The sequence below is a fragment of the Micromys minutus genome, assembly GCF_963924665.1.
Source record: "Micromys minutus genome assembly, chromosome: 14".
NCBI lineage: Eukaryota > Metazoa > Chordata > Mammalia > Rodentia > Muridae > Micromys > Micromys minutus.
In genome coordinates, this window is record NC_137983.1 from 41,602,636 (window position 1) to 41,622,946 (window position 20,311).

General features: G+C 44.4%; 1 protein-coding gene across 1 annotated transcript; it reads left to right on the forward strand.

Annotated features, from left to right (window-relative positions):
• Nucleotides 1–9,561: 9,561 nt before the first annotated feature.
• Nucleotides 9,562–17,930, forward strand: CHRNA6 (cholinergic receptor nicotinic alpha 6 subunit; the record flags this gene model as incomplete). Its single annotated transcript, XM_080929043.1, has 6 exons — nt 9,562–9,595; nt 11,362–11,501; nt 13,907–13,951; nt 14,879–14,988; nt 15,097–16,075; nt 17,799–17,930. Exons 3-6 carry the CDS (start codon nt 13,925–13,927, stop codon nt 17,928–17,930), a joined length of 1,248 nt encoding a protein of 415 aa, XP_080785169.1. The 5' UTR covers nt 9,562–9,595; nt 11,362–11,501; nt 13,907–13,924.
• Between the last annotated feature and the right edge of the window lie 2,381 nt (nt 17,931–20,311).

Here is a 20,311-nt window from a genome sequence, read left to right on the forward strand (position 1 = left end):
CACTAAACCCAGACACTATTGCTGATACCAAGGTGTAATTGCTGACAGAAGCCTGATATGGATATCTCCTAAGAGTTCTGCCACAGCCTAAGATACAGATGAGGATGCTTGCAGCCAACCATTAGACTGAGCATAGGGACTCCAATGGAGGAGTTAGAAAAAGGATTAAAGGAGCTGAAGGGATTTGCAACCCCATAGGAAGAACAGCAAAATCAACCAACCAAACCAAACCCCCAAGAGCTCCCAGGGACTAAACCACCAGCCAAAGAGTACACATGGAGGGACCCATGGCTCCAGCTGCATATGTAGCAGAGAACGGCCTTATCTGGCATCAACGATGGGGGGGGGGGGGCTTGGTCCTGTGGATGTTTGATGATCCAGTGCAGTGGAATGCTAGAGTAGTGAGGGGGGAGTTGGGGGATGGGCAACCTCATAGAAGCAGGGAAGAGTGAGATGGGATAGGGGAGCTGTGGAGGGGAAACCAGGAAGTCTGATAACATTTGAAGTGTAAATAAATAAAATAACCAATAAAAACTAAATTTCCTTCCTTCTATACCCCTCATACTAAGTCAAAACTTGCAGCCAATTTTAATTTTAGATCCAAATCATTTGGTTAAATTTGCTATAAGCTCTCTCAACACCTTATAGAATACAGTTGGGGTTTCCAAATGAGTTTTTGGGATGAGTCTGTAAAGCTCCGCTAAGTAGAACAGCCTGACCTTTTCATCTTTGCAATGTGGCCACTGTTATATAAACATGACCTTAAGCTTCAAGGCCCTGAAATGATTTGATTTAATTTTTAGCTTGAAAGCTACTATAATCCTGTCTCCTAGTTCCCTGGCATTTAAAATGCTTCTTCACACAAAGAAATCATCCTTATAAGCTAGCCCAGCAAGGTCAGGCAGGGAAAACACAGGCTTGGCTTGGCAGATTTCCTCCTCAGCTTAAGTTGTTCAAACTTGGTTTTCTCTTTGCTTTTCCAGCCTGTCTGAGAAACCATTGTTGCTTCCATAACTTGCTCCTGGATAATAATCAATCTCAAACACCTGCACCAGCACTAGAAAAAAAAAAATCAAGTACAAAATGATGACCACTAAGTTTAAGCTGTTCTCTTTTTATTTGAGCCAAGTTGGGCAATGGAATTTCCAAGCCCCGGTTTGGAATCAGAAAGATGACCGCCTTAGTCAGCTGGGTGCGTTAGGAGACGTGAAGTCTTTGTGCCCCTAGATAAACAGTAGACAGACCTGAAATATTTAGCACACAGGGTTTCTCACTGAAAGGAGGAATATATGACAGGTTTCCACCCAGAAGGCTGGGAGTGGTCTTATTTACTGGTCTGGTAACCTTTGCATTGTCTGTGTAACTGGAGACTTTCCAGCATCAGGCCCTCCCCAAGAGACTTAGTGTAAATTTATTTTTCTCAGTCACTCTATAGAAGCTGTCTTGATGGGCTTCACTAAGAGAATCAATGTAGTTGTCTATGGTCTGTATTTGGTTTATTTGATCCTCAATAGGGAATTTTACCTATGCTTTCCTATGAGAACAGGATTGACTGAGATATACCAGAACACGTTTTCACCACATTGTACTATGCTACGCCTAAAACAAAGTGCTCAGGATCAGACTCCCAGAGTTTGAACCAACACCACCTAATAAACTGTGATGAACTGAACAAAACTACTTGAGTTTGGGTAATAGACTAATCCCTCAAACACATGCACCATTGCTAGAGAAATAAACTACAGAATGATGTCCGCTGCCTCTAAAATATTTTCCTTTTATTTGAACCAGGTTGGAGAATGGAATTTTCAAATCCTAATTTCTAATTCTGAAGGTGACCTCGTTAGCTGGGATCACTAGTAATGAAATAGTTTACTATATAAAAAGTAAATTTATTTAGTTAACCATGGGGAGGACTCAAAGGTAGTTGCTGACATTGTCTAAGCTCTGGGAAAGACCCTCAAAGGCATGACATCCATGAATGTCCTCAGACATGTCAATAAGAAATCACATTGCCAGACAGGAAGCTAGAGAGGCTGAGGGCCACAGTCCCTTCTGCAGACAGGTCCCCAGTGACCCCACACTCTGTCCTGCCTGTATGTGAGGGGGCAGATCCTCATGATTTACCTCATCTCCCTGGTGTCAGGGGTCTGCAGGGGCCTTCAGGGCAATGCTCTGTGTGTGCCTTGCCTGCTTACCTGCTAGTTCAGTGTGTGTTTGCCATGTTTCAATTAACAATTTTTGCACCTGAAAGTGTGCATCTTTGCAAGGGCATCAATGCAAAAAGGTGTGTGTGTGTGTGTGTGTGTGTGTGTGTGTGTGTGTGTGTGTGTAATTTTGTGGCAAGAAGGCTGTATTTTAATCATGTTCTGAGACTTCTGTCTCCAGAGCTATGACTTCTATTGTTTCAAATGAGTAATAACATACTTATTGCTTTATTGTAAACTTGTAGTCACACTATGAAATCTACAGTATTATCTCCTAAGTCAGAATTATTAAGAATAATAATTTGCCTCATTCCTTAGGCTGCAGTAGACTAATTAACCATCACCCAAGAACATCTAACTCCCTGAAAGCCCAGAATTTATCCTAAAATTGCAGGAGCATGAACATCTCCAATGTGAGCAGCATAGCTGACAAGCTTGCTTCCTATACAAGTTGTACCTAAGACAGGACTGGCACTCTGGGATATAAAAGGGAGTTTGCTATGCACAGGGTGGAGCTGTGTGCCTTGAAGGTGGAGGTGGTGCTTGGACTCTGGAACATCCCCAAAATATCATGTGGCAAGACACTAAAATTTCAGTGGGAAAAACTCACTTGACACAAAAGAGCACAGTAATGGAGACCCAGAACAGGGCAAAGACACAGAAAAGACCAAAGGCAAATAAGACAAATGTGACTTTACCTCTTCATTTCATCTCACAGCACATACAGTACGTCATCCAAGAAAGTCAGGCAGGAACTCCAGGCAGGAAATAGAGCAGATGTCATGGAAAAGTGCTGCATACTGACTTGCTACCCATAACTTTCTCATATTGATTTCTTATAGAAACCATGAACAGCCACACAGTGGGCCTGGCTATGCTTACCACACCCATCATTCAAAATTATTTTCAGTTATAATGCACATTTAACCAGGCATTTTCTCAACCAGGATTGAGAACTCTTCCTACATAACTCTAATTTCTGCTGAGTTGACAAGGAATCAACCAACCGTGACAATAAGAACAGGACACTTTATCATGCATGGAATATTCTGTGAGCATTTCCAAGTCATTGCCTTCAACAAGGAAATAAGATTTCCCTCCAAACACGGATATAAAATTAGGCAATCAGGAAGAGAAAGAGAGAAGGGGGTGTGAGGGAGAGAGAAAGAGTATGTGTGTGTGCACATTATGTGCTCATTAGTACATGGGAATGCCAGAGGACATCTCTGGTACCCATCATTCTTCAGGTTCCATACATCATGTTAAGTGAAGAGCTCACTGGCCTGTTGCTTGTCTATTGGCTGAGCTGGATGACTCTGTTTCACACTGGGTATAGCACAAGTTTGCTGTCTATGGTGAATTTCCTGCTTTTCCCTAGTTGGAAATAGTTACTCTGCCTTTGCTTGTGAAACAGTTTTGCTGGGAATAAAACTCTAGGTGGGTGGACTCTCTTTCTTTGTCCTTTAAAGGCACTGCACGATTTTCTTCATTCTGTCCCCCAGATATATCAATGTCTGTACACCCTCAGGTCGAAGGGTGGCACTGGCATTGGGAAGGCAACCATATTCACCAATGCAGCAGAGAAGCCTGAGGCACTGAGACTTGTAGGAACTAGAAGTGTTTGGGAGGAGGCTGCATTCATCACTGCTATGGCTTAGTCATGGTGCAGTTAGGACTGTAGGAGTAATATTGTCTTCAGTTGCATGCACACTCCAGTGAGGCTTGAGCATTGATTCCCTGTGTATTATTCGGTTTGTTTCCCTTCCCTCGGAAATAGAGGACCAACACAGTATTTTGATATATGCAAGGAAGTCAAGTTTGGAGAGGTCAGGAGTGAGTTTTGATCTGTTTTTTGGTTTTGTTTGGTTTGTTTTTCTGGACAGTGGATACATTATGTGAAACAAAGTTTTTATTGCTTGTTGAAACTTTATCATAATAAAAGCTTGATTTTTGTGAATGTTCAATGGAAGCTTGAAAAATGACCGTGCACCCTCTGTGACAAATCCTTGGTCAGTACACCAAGAATGCTTCAGGATTCACCCCAGGACTCAGTGGGTTGTTTCACAAGTTACATACCACCCTTATCACAACCTCAGCATCTCTCTCAGAGTTTTGTTTCAGGATACACAAATTGGCAGAGACAGATATGTCCCAGAAATGTCGAAATCTATAATATCACAGAGCCCTGCTGCAAACGAGCCACATGCAAACCGTCTCTAGCTCTCTGGAAGAGGTTTCTCCCAAGATGAACAGAGCTCGTCATAGGCACCGGAATCAGCCACAAATCTTTAAAAATTCAGTAGTGTGAGCCAGAGCCCAGATCCGCAGAAGCAGCATTTCTGAGGCACTAAATCCAACCCCCATCTTCCTTGGAAGGAACAGAGAAAAATGAAGTCGTGTAGAGACAAAGCACTGTATCTCCAGATGCAGAGATCTGAATTAGGAAGCTGTAAGCCAAGACAACCCTGGAGTCAAGGGCTAGAAAAGGCTTTCCCAACACCTTTATTTTGAACGTTTAGCCTCAGAGCTCTGAAATAATAGCATATTGTGGTATTTGCCCACCAAATTTGTGGTGATTTATGATAAGGACCATAGGAAATAAATAGAACTTGGTATAGTTTCCTCATTTCCAATCACAAAGCAAGAACTCCTGCAGTAGAATTAAATTTTATTTCATAGAGTTCTCAGTCCTAGTACAATGGTAATAAAGTTGTTTCTACATCAGGGGACTTACAGTTCAGGTACATTTATTTGTATGTTAGAAACTCCAGATAAATGCTTTTCAAAAGGAGCTGCAGAATTTCCAGAATCATGTCTTGGGAAACATTTCCACTAGAGTATGTACTTTGTGCTCTACCCACTATTCTCATAGAGTGCAGAGTCTGCCTGTCTGGGATCAGACACACCCCTGGCTGAGGTTTCTGGCCTGGCATTATATGCAGGGTTCAGCCCTGCCTTCCACAGCTCTGTGCACAGGAGACAATCCAAGGGGAAGGGAGGTGGAGGTGGTGCGGACATTGACCCAGTTCAGAAACAACTCTGAAGCACATCCAATCTATAAAGTATTCACGGCTCTAAAAGCCTTTCAAGGGCATTCAAAGTATTTGCTTAGTTGCAGGTGGATCCAGATTGGAATTCTAGTTCAGGGCTGCTGAGGATTGTCACCACGGCTTACCATTCTCACCATGGTGATGGCTCTTTGCTACCACTCCTGTGCCTCAGTTTCTCCCTTTGCCTTAAGATGTAGTGGATAAAGGCTGGGCTTGGTAGATACAATTTGACCTCTTTCTGTGATTACCAATTATCAATTTAAAGTTTCCTCTGTTTCCCCCAAATCAATTTATGTTTGAATACTCAAAGTGTTAATGCCTGTTTTCTGTGCGTGTGATAGAAATACTCAGTATGGTGGAGGTAAATGTCTACCGAAGACACTGGACGCATGGAGTTTAAACAGCACAGAGATTATTGATGATGTTCTATCAATAAGGGGTGGATAATAGCTAATATGTTTATGTCAGGATGCTCTGTGCTCTTTGCTACAGATAGCCATTATTGTTATTTTGGGTTTAAAGAGAACTGACAGTTGGACAGATGTTCTCTGAATGTTCACTAGTGAAGTTTAAATCTGTGCTTGAAAACAGAAGCACATTCCTATATTTTATAACATGCCAAAATCTTTTACTCATTAGAGGGAATGATGTTGTGCATTTTACAAGCAGGGAAAGTCTTTTTTTTTTAATTATTGGTTATTCTCTTTGCTTACATTTCAAATGTTATCCCCTTTCCTCCTTTGCTCTCTGAAAATCTCCCACCCCGCTTCCCCTCCCCCCTGCCTTCAAGGTGGTGCTGCCCCACCCACGGGCCCACTCTGCCCCACCACCCTAGCATTTCCCTATGCTGGGGCATCAAGCCTTCACAGGACCAAGGACCTCCCCTCCCATCGATGCCTGACAAGGCCATCCTCTGCTACGTATGGGGTTGCAAACCCCTTCAGCTCCTTCAATCCTTTCTCTAACTCTTCCATTGGGGTCACCCTGCTCAGTCCAATGGTTATTTGCAAGCATCCCCATAGGAACTTCTCAAGAGACATCCATATCAGGCTCCTGTCAGCAAGTACTCCTTGGCATGAGCAATAGTGCCTGGGTTTGGTATCTGAAGACGGGATGGATGCCTAGGTGAGACGGTCTCTGGATGGCCTTTCCTTCAGTCTCTGCTCCATACTTTGTACCTGTGTTTCCCTTAGACAGGGAACAGGATCAGATGTAGGATGAAACTTGGTAGATGTTCAGAGGGTCAGGAAATTGAACAGAGGTGTGTAGCAGTGGGGGATGGGGTACTGGGGGTAGCCACCATAAAGTCCCAGACACTGGGAAAGTAAGAGACTCCCAGGACCCAATAGGCATGACATTAGCTGAAATACCCAATAAAAGCTAGAGAGAGCCTGAAGAGACCATATCCAGAGGTTAGGCATGGCCCCCAATTGAGGGATGGGGCCACCCACCCTTCTGAAAATTTCAACCCAGAATTAGTCTTAAAACGCTTCTTATAACAATATTTTTCTGCTAACAAATGTTACTTTCCAACCCAGGAAATGCTCCCAGTTAAACTTAGCTATTATGATAACAAGAAAAAACTTACAAAAACATTGTTTTCTGGAACACTTATTTTGCAATTTTCTAATACATTAGCTCTGAGACTGCATTCTTCTCTCTCTCTCTCTCTCTCTCTCTCTCTCTCTCTCTCTCTCTCTCTCTCCCTCCCTCCCTCCCTCCCTCCCTCCCTCCCTCCCTCCCTCTCTCTCTCTCTCTCTCTCTCTCTCTCTCTCTCTCTCTCTCTCTCCTCTCTCTCTCTCTTCCACCCCCCCCAGTGGGGATGAAACCCATGTTCTTCCTCTCACAAGCATTTTACCTCTGACTGAATCCCCAGCCCCCGACCCAGATTCTCTGAGTAGCCCTTGCTAGCTTCAAATACAAGACCTCTCTTCCCTCTGCCTCCCGAGTGCATCACTAAATTCCCAGATAAGAGCATTTCATTTATTTATTTTATTTGCTCTTTGTTTAGTGAGGCACAACTTCCTTTATACCCATCCAAGGCTGGGCTGAAGTTCTTTCTGTAGCTAAGGACGACCTTAAACTTCTGACACTCCTGCTTCCACCACAAGACTTCTGCAATTACAGGTAATTATGGCCCCGCCCAGTTTATACAGAGCTACAGATTGTGTCCAGGACCTGTTGTCCTCTGGGCAAGTGCTCTCTCAATTCCACAACATCCTTGGCCTTCAGATTCCTTTTATTTTCAATAGGGGTAATTTGATGTGCCTAAGGACGAAGAATGAAACCAATGGTGACTACACTACTCCACGGTTCACCATTCCGTGCTTCTGTGGCTCCCAGCGGATTATGCATCCATTCCATCTTTGCCCATGAGTATGAAGAACAGCTTTAACCACAAACCCAAGTTCCTTGCTCCCCACTTAAAGGATTAGCAATCCAAGAACACGTTGCTGGAGTGAAGAGAAGCATTTTGTAAGCCAGGAAATCACACGTTGTTTTGCAAACATTCTGAAGCACTAGTCTCTACTACAGCCTGTGCTCATCAGAAACAAGGCAGCTCAAAGACGCACTTCGGGGAAAAACCCCCAAGATTCAGGGTATGTGATCCCTCATAGGAAAATGTCTTCACGACTTAGTTTGTATTACCTTGGGTTCTCTGGAAACTCTGTGGTTCTTCAGGAAGAGACAAAAGCCTGCCTGCTGAGGGTGAACTGGAATAGCACGTCAGGTGACAGACTAGAAGGAACCAGCCTGCTGCCCTAAGTTTATGCCAAATGTGTTGGCGATTCTGTTACTGAGAGTCTAAGATGGTGTCCTAGACAGGGTTTCTATTCCTGCACAAAACATCATGACCAAGAAGCAAGTTGGGGAGGCAACGATTTATTCAGCTTACACTTCCACATTGCTGTTCATCACCAAAGGAAGTCAGGATGGGGACTCACACAGGGCAGGAACATGGAGGCAGGAGCTGATGCAGAGGCCATGGAGGGGTGCTGCTTACTGGCTTGCTTCCCCTGGCTTGCTCAGCTTGTTTTCTTATAGAAGACAGGACTACCAGCCCAGGGGTGGCGCCACCTACAACAGGCTAGACCTTCCTGCATTGATCACTAATTGAGAAAATACCTTACAGCTGGCTCTAATGGAGGAATCTCCTCAAGGGAGGCTTCTTTCTCTGTGATAACTCCAGCTTGTGTCAAGTTGACACACAAGAGGGCTTGGAGGGAGATTGGTCCTCTGACCCTGTCAATGTGCAAACTGCATGGCATTTGAAGCGAAGCCCTAAACTCTCAGACTGAGAATACCTGGAGATACTCCATTTACTATCTGCTTCCTCTTTCAGCACTGCTGAAATCTAACCCAAATACCCAGTTAGCCAGAACCCTACTAACACCACAGCTACAAAGAAAAAAGGGGAAATGGCAGAAACCCAGTCAACCCCAGATAATCAAACCAGAAACTATGCAGTGACGTCTGTTTCTCTCAGTCCTTGACATTTGACCTTTCTCCTGATCAGGGTCACAGGCCTCAGAAGAGTGAGATACTTGGAGAACAAAAGCAGATACAAAAGCGTCCTGTAAACAATTCCTGAGAAGACAGGAACTAGGAATACTTCCGACAGATTCCTAACTGCTAAGCATCAGTGAAAACAGAAAACTAAGTAAATATCCTTTATGATATTTTTCCTGTAATGGGAGCCAAGTAAATAGGATGTGTTTAGCCCACTAAAACAGTGGTTCTCAACCTCTGGGTCTTGACCCCTTGAGGCAGAATGATCCTTTCACGGGGTCACTAAGACTGTTGGAAAATGCAAATATTTACATTATGATTCACAACAGTAGAAATATTACAGTTATGAAGTAGCAACAGGCTTTTTATGGTAGGGGGTCAGCACAGCATTCAGAACTGAATTAAAGGGCTACAGCAAAGACTGGCGGGCAAGGCTGCGGGTCTCTGAGGGGCCTGTCTGCCCAGTGTCTCAGCCTGCCTTTCTTCATCTTCCCTGCACAGAGGTCTAGGGTGACAGAACATGTGACAGCCAGCCGGGAAGGCAGTGTTGTTTTTCCTTGCCCTTCACATCTGTTTCAGCCTGGGATGCAGGGAGCAGCTATGTGATGTCCCGAGTTTTCAGTTCACAGAAGATCTGTGTGGACTCCCAGGAGCTTCCTGAGGCTTTCATCGTCTGATTCTTGCGGCTGACTGGCAGCTAGGACAGCTACGTTTCCCACAGCCCACTGTGTAGACATCGGAATTTGGGTGCTTTTATCATGCTGAACGGCTGGTACCTTCACTGGAGTTTGTGTCTGTGGATATGTGGATTCTTGGCTTCCTTTAAAGGTGAGTTATTGTGGCTTACGTCCTAGAAAGTAATTAGTTATGTACATTTCCTCTCCTTTCTTATCTTGTCTGTATCCAAATAATCAGAGGGCTCTCTTTAGTTAGGTTTAACCTCACAGATAAGATTTGGAGAGTAGAACGGGGAAGACACTGAAATGTGCTGTAAGACGTATCTCCTCTAACTAACATGCTTTCCGAATCAGCGTACAAAACCATCTGCTTTTGCAGCCATGTGTGCTGCCATGATGCTCCCTTACTTACTGGTGGTACAAATGTAATATATTTTTCAAATGGCAATTTGTACTTAATCCTCAGCCTGTGAATCCTGCCAATGTAAGGAGTTGTCCTCATTTGGGGAACTTGGCTCATTGTCTATACTAAGAGTGAGCTTGCTTGTTTTAAAAGTTGACTCAGACCCAGCTGCTGCACTGAGCAGATTACACACACACACACACACACACACACACACACACACACACGCACAGGCACACAAGCACACATGCACACATCCTGCTATGAGGTTTCAGGGGCGCTGATGGTGCGCGGGGTGGGGGGGGGGAAATAGTAACAGCAGCCAGGAGAGTTTCTCACTATCTTCTGAAGCAATGTTTTAATCCTGGTTAATTATCCTGGAGAGAATGACAAGTGACATGTCAAAGTTTTCTTTCCTGCTGGTATCCCAGCATTCAGTGCTTCCAAATGGATGCAAGAAGCAGCTTCACTGGGGGACACAGCTAATCCTCTCTGTCTGTTTTGTCTGTCAGTCATTCAAGCCCATTCATTTCTCTCTCTCTCTCTCTCTCTCTCTCTCTCTCTCTCCCTCCCTCCCTCCCTCCCTCATTCCCTCACTCACTCCCTCCCTCTCTCTCTCTCTCTCTCTCTCTCTCTCTCTCTCTCTGTCTGTCTCTGTCTCTCTCTCTCTCTCTCTCTCTCTCTCTCTCTCTCTGTCTCTGTCTCTCTCTCTCTCTCTCTCTCTCTCTCTCTCTCTCTCTCTCTCTGTCTCTGTCTCTCTTTCTCTCTCTGAGGAAATTCAGAAAATAATACTTATGGAGTCAAATCTGACTTGTACAAAACAAACTTTAGGAAAGTATTTCAGTGGAGGTATTAAGAAGTGAGTTGTGCAAATTGTAGGCAAGAAAGTAATGTAATGCTTTCCTTAAGAACTGGAAACACGGGTAGCACTGCTGACCAGAATTTAGTGGCTAAGTGGGGGAGGGAGATCCAGATTCCATTTGCTTTTAAAGGAAAGTGAATTTACTTTAGGAACTTTGCCTTCTCACAAATATAAAAGTGCATGATTCCAAAGTCTGTTTTTTAAAAGGGCGTACGTAGCTTTTAAAGGTGAAGGCAATGATTAGATGCTGTGCTTGCTTGGTGAGGTTTCAGCAGAATGCCTTGCCAGTTATAGACAGACCTCCAAAACCACGGCTGGATTAGTGTTTAGTAACATAAAATCCTTCCTCATGGCTTCCTATCTCATGACATTTACGGTGCCCTTGATTTCAACACGCAGTCTCCTCGGGATCACTTTGTGGACATTCAACCAGTTCTGAGATGTCTGTGTAGTTATTTTATCTCATTGGTGACAGAGCAAGCAAGGCTTAGAAATGGGTGGGGTCAAGCTTTCCTAGTACACATAGGAGTTGGCCTTGCTGGTGTAGTGAGCAGTTTCACTCACTAAGACACTAGACTTGGGACCAGAAGAGGAGCCAGCTCAGACCCTCCCACAGCCCTTCCCTAATCCTTTCCTGTGTCTGGCCACGCAGGCGGTACAGGCTGTGTGTCTGAAGAACAGCTCTTTCACACACTGTTTGCTCGCTACAACCGCTTCATTCGGCCAGTGGAAAATGTTTCTGATCCTGTCACGGTGCATTTTGAGTTGGCAATCACGCAGCTGGCCAACGTGGTGAGTGCCTCAGACTCCTGATGTGTTCCCAGAGGGCTAAGTTCCCAACATTCTTTTTTTTTTTTTTTCAGTTCCCAGCATTCTTGCACTTTGGGCACCTGAACTCTATCATACAACTGAGCAAAATTACGAGTGAAGGGTCCTTCTTGGCCCTGAGTCATGCCATCCTTGCTCAGGCTTTGCATGATAAGACATCCCTTCAGATTCAGACTATGAAGCAGAGACAGGAACACAAGTGGAACAGAGGCTCAAAGTGAGGTGAATTATGTGTAATACCCTATCTCAGACAAGTGTCATAGTTAGGGTTTTACTGCTGGGAACAGACACCATGACCAAGACAACTCTTATAAGGACAATATTTACTTGGGGCTGGCTTACAGGTTCAGAGATTCAGTCCATTATCATCAACAAATGAACAAGTCAACATCCAGGCAGGCATGATGCAGGAGGAACTGAGAATTCTATATCTTCATCTGAAGGCAGCTAGCAGAAGACTGGCTTCTAGGCAGTTAGGATGAGGGTTTTATAACCCACACCCACAGTGACACACCTACTCTAACAAGGCCACACATTCTCATAGTGCCACTCCCTGGGCCAAGCATATACAAACCATCACATCATGCCTGTCAGTTTAGTGCAGCTTTTCCAGAAACTAGTGAGTCTGAAATCACAATTCAAAATTGTTCACCTGGGTGTCAACTAATACTTTTCCAATAAAGAGGTCTAGGCTGATGGTTCCAAGAACATGGTATGGTACTGTGTATCACTGGCCTCCTCCTCCATCAGAGCTCACTGAGTCCTGTATCCATTGAAATGGTCTGGAGTCGCATAAAGACTATGATTTTTCAGACTAGGTCCTGATCCATTTTCTAACACCTCCAAGAATGCGTATTCCTCGTAAATATACACCACATGGAGTTTATCCAAGCCACAAAAGTGTCTCCAGGGAGGCAGGCCTGTTAAGAATGGTATTGATAATTAGTGTCAACTCCCTGAATATAGCAAACTAGTCCGGAGAGAAATCAGGTTTTTGAAGAATGTGAGGGGCTTGGCCAGTTAGTTACGTCTCAGACCTAATGGAAGTGAGGCAGCAGAGCCTATCCAGTTCTGACCAACAGCTAGTGCATAGGCTCACCAGAGAGCCCTGATCATGAGGGGACACTGTGAAGGTGTGCAGGTCACATTTCTCTAAGTCTTTTTGTTGACTTCACAAATCCCAGGGCCTATGTTGGCTCCACATGACCCACTGGCAGGGAGAGGTTTGGCGTGGTCTCTACACCTTTCCAGGGTGGGTAGCAGTGACCACTGGGAGAAGGAGTCTAGCCCAAGGAACAGCTCAGTGGACTGGGGAGAGCTGCTGTCAGAGCCTTCCATAGAAACCTCAACAATGCTGGGATCCTTCACTGTGCAGGGGCCTCGGGTGTCTTGGGAAGTGAGATTTTGGAATCTCCTGCTGACTGCTAAGAACCTACTATCAATACCCAAGCTATTGTGCTGTGACCTACCTGTCACCTAGGTGTGTCTCTGGTAGCTTTCCTGCTGAAGATCAGTGGCCACTTAAGTATCATTTGTACTGAAGATGGTGACAGGGAATGCCTACATGTCACCTGGTTTTCCTTAAGTCACTTCAGGGGCTGCCGGGACAGTACCTCCTCAAAGAACCCTTCTTTGACTCATATATAAAACAGATGCATGTGCACACATGACCCACATATATAACCTCTCTCGTTATATCGTGTGTTTTATGTATGCGTGGGCATGTATTAATATCTCTGTGTCTTCCCAACCACAACAGCTCAGCCCACATGAAGGCAGGAGCTTTCTTCTGTAAGTGAGTAAAACTCTAACACAGTGGTCACTAGGTAAATAGAAGTGTGCTTTGTGACTGAAGGACCCTTGGGTTGGGAAAGAGAATACAGAAGGAGCATGTGAGCTAAACTGCTGTTTCGGTTTGGATACCAGGGCAAATGCACAGACGATGACCCAGGCTTCTTTGAGGAAAGTCCATGGGGCATAAGTAAAAGCAGTGAGTACCTGTCACCACCTGTCACACCCCTCCACTGTCTCTGAATCTCTGAACCCCTCCCTGTTGCCTTTCATGCATCCAGGAAACTTTATGGGCCAAGGTGGTGAGAAAAGATTCACAGAGGAGGTGAAATCCAAAACCATCTTTGAGCAGTATTTTAAGGCCATGTGTCAATTTTAAGTCAACGGAACAGGGGCAAGTGTAGCCTGTATTTCTGTTACAGTTAAATAGCTATCACACAGTCCTCTCGGCCGTCATGTCTGCCATTATTAGCATGGATAAAACTTAGATTTGCCTGTTTTTTTTAGCCATAATTCTCGAGTTAAGACTTGTATTAGCAAGCACACGGAAGACTGAAAATATTGTTTCTCCCTTCCAGGATGAAGTCAACCAGATTATGGAGACCAATCTGTGGCTGCGTCACGTATGTGTCTCCCGCTTTGGATGGGGACAGAATGTGTCCACTCAGTGATAAAGCCACCTATGTTACCTTTTTTCCCTCCCCAACCTATGATAGATATAGAATATCTTTTGCCTTGCCATCTCCTAATCCTTGGGCTCATCTCTGCCTGCACCTTAATGCAGGCAGCACATAGGCAGAGTCTGGCATCTGACATGCAGCCCTCTGGTCTTTCTACTTCCTGTTCTCAGTTCTCTTCGTATCACTTACTGAAGTCTGGTGCTTTCTTTCCTCTTTGATAGCTCCAGGAGGTCAGTGGGTGGAGGTATGGAGAACATATGTTAGAAAATAACCAGGTGGTTTTTACCTGTCTCTGTTTTTAAAAGTCCGAATGGTGTACACGGTGTTTGTAATAGACTCATGTTCGTGCATGCGTGAAAATTATGACTTTATCAGTAAAAATGAGTTACTACTCAGTAAATTGGAGCTACTACTCCAATTTAAAATAGTCAATGAGACATGACGTGAAACCTTAGCCAGTAAATATTTTATAGATATGCCAAAGTCAACTCAGCTACTTAGCCCCCCTGTGCCCATGAACAAAATTCCCTACTTTTGATAAAAATTGATGTATTCATCGAAAAATACCTGACTTTTTAATCAAGAAAATTATGGAACCAACATAAACATTTGGAGAAAGTTATGAATCCCTTTTCTAAAGGGATTCTTATCCATTTTTAAAAGTGGAATGGGTTTGTAGAGGGAAGGGAGAAAGAGGGGGTTGGGATGGGGTTCAGAGAGAGCAGAAGGAAACTAATCAGAACACCCAATTTATATGTATGAAATTGCTGAAGAACAAATTTTTAAAATGTTAAAACAAAGTAAAATCACCACCACCACCAAAAAGAAAGAAAGAAAAGGAAATATGAAAAAATGCTCTATTTCCTCTAGATCTGGAAGGATTACAGACTGCGCTGGGATCCAGTGGAGTATGACGGCATTGAGACACTTCGTGTTCCAGCAGACAACCTCTGGAAGCCTGACATAGTTCTGTACAACAAGTATGTGCATCTAGACAGATTCACGGTCGATTTTCAAAATCTCTGACCCTGGTGACCCACAGCAAAGGGACACACCGTTCTTCTAACAGTGTGTGGTTTTGCTTCCAGTGCCGTCGGTGACTTCCAGGTCGAAGGCAAGACCAAAGCTCTTCTTAAGTACGATGGTGTGATAACCTGGACCCCACCAGCCATCTTTAAGAGTTCTTGTCCTATGGATATCACCTTCTTCCCGTTTGATCATCAAAACTGCTCCCTAAAATTTGGGTCCTGGACTTACGACAAGGCTGAAATCGACCTTCTCATCATTGGCTCTAAAGTAGACATGAACGATTTTTGGGAAAACAGTGAGTGGGAAATTGTCGATGCCTCTGGCTATAAACATGACATCAAGTATAACTGCTGTGAAGAGATTTACACAGATATCACCTACTCCTTCTACATCAGGAGGATGCCCATGTTTTACACCATCAACCTCATCATCCCCTGCCTCTTCATTTCCTTTCTCACTGTGCTGGTCTTTTACCTTCCATCTGACTGCGGTGAGAAAGTGACTCTTTGTATCTCGGTTCTGCTTTCTCTGACTGTCTTTTTGCTGGTGATCACAGAGACCATCCCATCCACGTCTCTCGTGATCCCACTGGTGGGAGAGTATCTACTGTTCACCATGATCTTTGTCACTCTGTCTATTGTGGTGACTGTGTTTGTGTTGAACATACACTACAGAACCCCAGCAACACATACCATGCCCAAGTGGGTGAAGACCATCTTCCTTCAGGTCTTCCCCTCGATTCTGATGATGAGGAGGCCTCTGGACAAGACGAAAGAGACAGGTGGTGTTAAGGACCCCAAAAGCCATACCAAGAGGCCTGCCAAGGTCAAGTTTGCTCATCGAAGAGAACCCAGACTTCTAAAGGAATGTCACCACTGCCAAAAATCAAGTGAGATGGCTCCTGGCAAGAGAAGGCTAAGCCAGCAGCCTGCACAGTGGGTGGCAGAGAATTCAGAGCACACTCCTGATGTTGAAGATGTGATCGATAGTGTTCAATTCATAGCAGAAAACATGAAGAGCCACAATGAAACAAAGGAGGTAAAAGTGTACCCCTTTTCTCCAGCCAGCTGCACCCCTAGTAGGCCTCAGGTGCTTTGGAGACTAGTTAGAGCGTCAGCGGGAGGAATGTCTGTGGTACAGTCAGGCAGCCGTCACCTAAGACCAGCTCTGTTATCATGCAGCCCTGGGGGACCTGGGTTAGAGTTTGGGGAGAAATAGTGAGATGATATGTAGCCCTACAACAAGTCTTCAGCCTGCATTTACTTATGGTGTGGAGATGTGCTCAGCATGCACACATTCTGCTCCTGTCTCCCACACTCTCATGCCAAGAACTTGGCAAGTGTCTGGAGTTGCTTCAAACTATAATTCCCAACATCTGTAACTCACAGGGAGAGAAAATCACGACTCCCCCAACACCACCCTGTAGCTGCGCTGGGAGACACTGAGAACGCCTGTCATAACACATGTCACAGGACAGCAATGGCCAGTGAGCTCACCTCCTGGCTGGCATCTTTCAAATATAGAAATACATTAACTGCTGACTTATCAGGTCAGCCAACCCCTAATACACAATGCACAGAGACCATAGCAGAAGGTTAGACGTTTAGAACTGGAAAGATTACAGATGTGCAATAAGCTCTCCCTGTTGGCATCCCTTGGAGGCCTAGAGGCTGCTTTTCCTCTTTTTTTATTGGATCTTTTCTGTATTTAGATTTCAAATATTATTCCTCTTTTCCCCCACTCCCATCCCCCTCCCTTTGCTTCCATGAAGGTGCTCCCTCTCCCAACCACCCACTCCCACCTCAGTGCCTTGGCATTCCCCTACACTGGGAAAATGAGCCTTCACTGAACCAAAAAGGCCTCTCCTCCTATTAATGCCAAACAATGCTATCCTCTGCTACATATGCAACTGGAGCCATGGGTCTCTCCTTGTGTGCTCATTGGTTTGTGTTTTAGTTCCTGGGAGCTCTGGAGGGTTTGGTTGGTTGATAATGTTGTTCTTCCTACTGGGGTTTCAAACCCTTTCAGCTCCTTCAGTTCTTTCTCTAGCTCCTTCATTGGGGTGCCTGCGTTCAGTCTGATGGTTAGCTGCAAGCATCCCCATCTGTATCAGTATGGCTCTAGCAGAGCCTCTAAGGAGACATCCATATCAGGCTCCTGCCACTAAACACTACTTGGCATTAGCAATAGTGTGTGGGTTTGGTGGCTGCATATAGGGTGGATCTGTAGGTAAGGCAGTCTCTGAATGATCTTTTTCTCCAGTTCCTGCTCCTCTATTTGTCCCTTTATTTCCTCTCATGAGTGTTTTATTCTCCTTTCTAAGAAGGACTGAGGCATCCACATTCTGCCCTCCCTTCTCTTTGAGTGAGGCTGCTTACTCCTCCTGTACATGGGATCCTCAGCCATACCCCACATCCTCTGGCCTGACCTCTCACTACTTCACACCCAGATTCCCCAAAGAGCCAGGCATTAGTGGTACACACATGACAGGACCTTGACTCTCAAGCATATACTTTGCAGGGAGTGTCCCTGGAGTCAGGAAAGGATCTTTATCACAGGAAAGGGGTCACAAAAGTCTTCGGCACAGTTCTTTCGAGGCAACAATGATGTGCGTCTAACCCTCCTTAGACAGTGGGTCCACAGAGGACACACATGCAGGCAGGCAAACATAATTGCAATAATTGATTTTTTGAAAGGATTGGAGAAGATTGCTTTGGAAAAGAAGTGTAAAGCTAGCTTTGATCCTTTGTTTGCTTTTCAGGTAGAAGATGACTGGAAATACATGGCCATGGTGGTGGACAGAGTCTTTCTCTGGGTGTTTATAATCGTCTGTGTGTTTGGAACTGTGGGGCTATTTCTACAGCCACTGCTTGAGAGCACAGGAAAGTCTTAATTGGCATTTTCTTTTTGCCTTCAGAATCTCTTAGATGTTGTGCTTCTTTCTCAACTCCTTACCACAAGAAAAGGTCACGTTTGCAGTCTCCTAAACCAAGACAAGAAGGGGGTGGACATTACTGTACCTTTAGGAGTCTACATATGTGTCTTCACTGCACTGGGTGTTTAACAACCTTGGAGCTCAGAGCTGGCGGTGGTCCTAGGCTAGGAAGACTGAGTCAGCTTCTCTATGCTTTGCATGCTTCCTTTCGAGAAACACAAAGGTCCCCTCACAGAACTAGGTCCCATAACAGCATCATTCCACACTAAAAGGTAACTCTCTTGTATCTGAAGCTCCTGCTGGTTATTGCAATGATGTGTATGGCTATCAAGAAATTAAGGAACACGGCTGACACTTGCAATACACCTGTCTACTACTGGACCCACTTTCTTGTGCATGTCTCTGTAATGTAGCTCACATTATTATCTGACACATGCAATGGTCAAAGAAGAAAACAGCATCTCTCTTAGCAGACTATTCAATTCATGGTACTCTTGGCTTTCTGTCTATGTGAAAATCACTGAGATGATAGACGTAAAAATATGATGTTTATATGAGCTCATGGTTTTGAAAGACTTTGCCAATGGTCACTAGACCCCGTTACCTCTAGACCTTTGATGAGAGAGAGCATCATGCTTAGTAGAGGATGGCTGTCTACTTAATGACTGCTGCAAAGAAAGAAAAGGAGAGGAAGACCATGGAGTTCCAATATTCCTTTCATAGGCCCACCCCAATGGTTTAACATCTTTCTACAAGGCCTCCCATCCTAGAAGCTCCACCACCCCCCAATAGTGTGGAGGAATGAGTCTTTAACACATGTCCTTGAGAGTGATCCAAACCACAGCAGTATTGTCCAGGCAGGACATTTGGCTGGCCCCAGTGCTGTTCTACAAGTGGTAACATAAATAAAGTCTTTCCCTTGTAAAGTTACAGCCTTTTAGAAAAGTCATAGATTCAAAGGTCCTCAGGATCAGATAGTGAAGAATATAGCTAGAGCAACCCAAATGGGAGAAACTTATTGGGCAAACCTAAACCCACTCTTGTGTTTCAAATATATTTCTTTATAGTCTTTTCCCCATGAGCCCTTTGCTAGCTCACTGCATGGAGCCAAAATAAAATCAAAATGAAATTTTAATCTCGTGCCATTTGGAGCCATTTCTTTTCTGAGTGGGAGAACAGTAGGAACTGAGTGGTGTTCCACTCTGATTACTCATTTGTGTGGCTGTGACAACCTACAGAGGTATCTTAGACAGCTGCTCATAATTTTTTTAAAAATGGAGCTGTATTCGGATCCAGTTTTTCTCTCCTAGCAAGTCTTTGTCCATGTGCATAGTTAACTTCATGGTTCAGTTTTACCCTCGAATCCTGTTGTCTCAATACAATGCCAGCGACATTTGCCAAGGCCTGGATGATGGTGGAATGTCATCCTTGAGAGATGGATATCTGGTCCCCTTTTAGGATGAGGCTGCAGCGGCAGCAAAACCTCTCACTGAACAGCTTTATGATGGGTGGGTGGCTTGATGTACTCTGGCTCATACTGGACAATATTTTTTTAAAAAGGTTCTCCGGGATCCTCAGGGATGCTAAGTATACAAATTCTCTGCAGGTTGGGAGCCACCTTGGCCTGTACTATAATAGTGGTCTAGCTATACCAGGTAGATGCCTTGGGTGGTACTTCCATTCTCTTGTAGCTCTGGGTGGCCTGAAGGGTAGGTTTCGTTGTTGTTGTTTTAGGACATTTGTGTTGTTAGGCTATAGAAGTTCCTCATATGCTGTGCAAACAAATTCTCCATCAAATGTTAGCACATTTTGTGAATGTGCATTGTAAGAAAGAAAGTTAATATTGACCTTAATTAGGGACCAGAGGAAACTCATCAGAATGTCTCATGCTTGGGTGTCCTTTAATGCTTGATAATACTTCATACTTTCTGGATCAGCTTTATAGAAATTACCTAGCAATTATTAAAAGATTCTATATTAAACAAGCTAGCAATGCACCTTTAAAAGGAAGTGTACTTTTAAAGTGTACTTATGTCTGGGAGTGGGAAGGAATTCACAAAAAATTACTCAGAATAACGGGAGAAAGTACGGACTGAAAAGCTATAAAGGAGCATGAAATAAATTGGGGAATATATATTTAGGGCTTTTAATTTTATAGTATTCCTTGGTCACTATCCCCCTTGTTCACTGAGGCAGGCTTCTCAGTCAATCAAAGTCCACTGATATGGCTGCCTAGTCTACTACCAACTTGTTCCAAGGGTGGCACCAATCTGCTTTCTAAGGCTGGAGTTACAGGCAAGCTGTCATACCCACCTGACACTTACCTGTGTTCCAGGCAT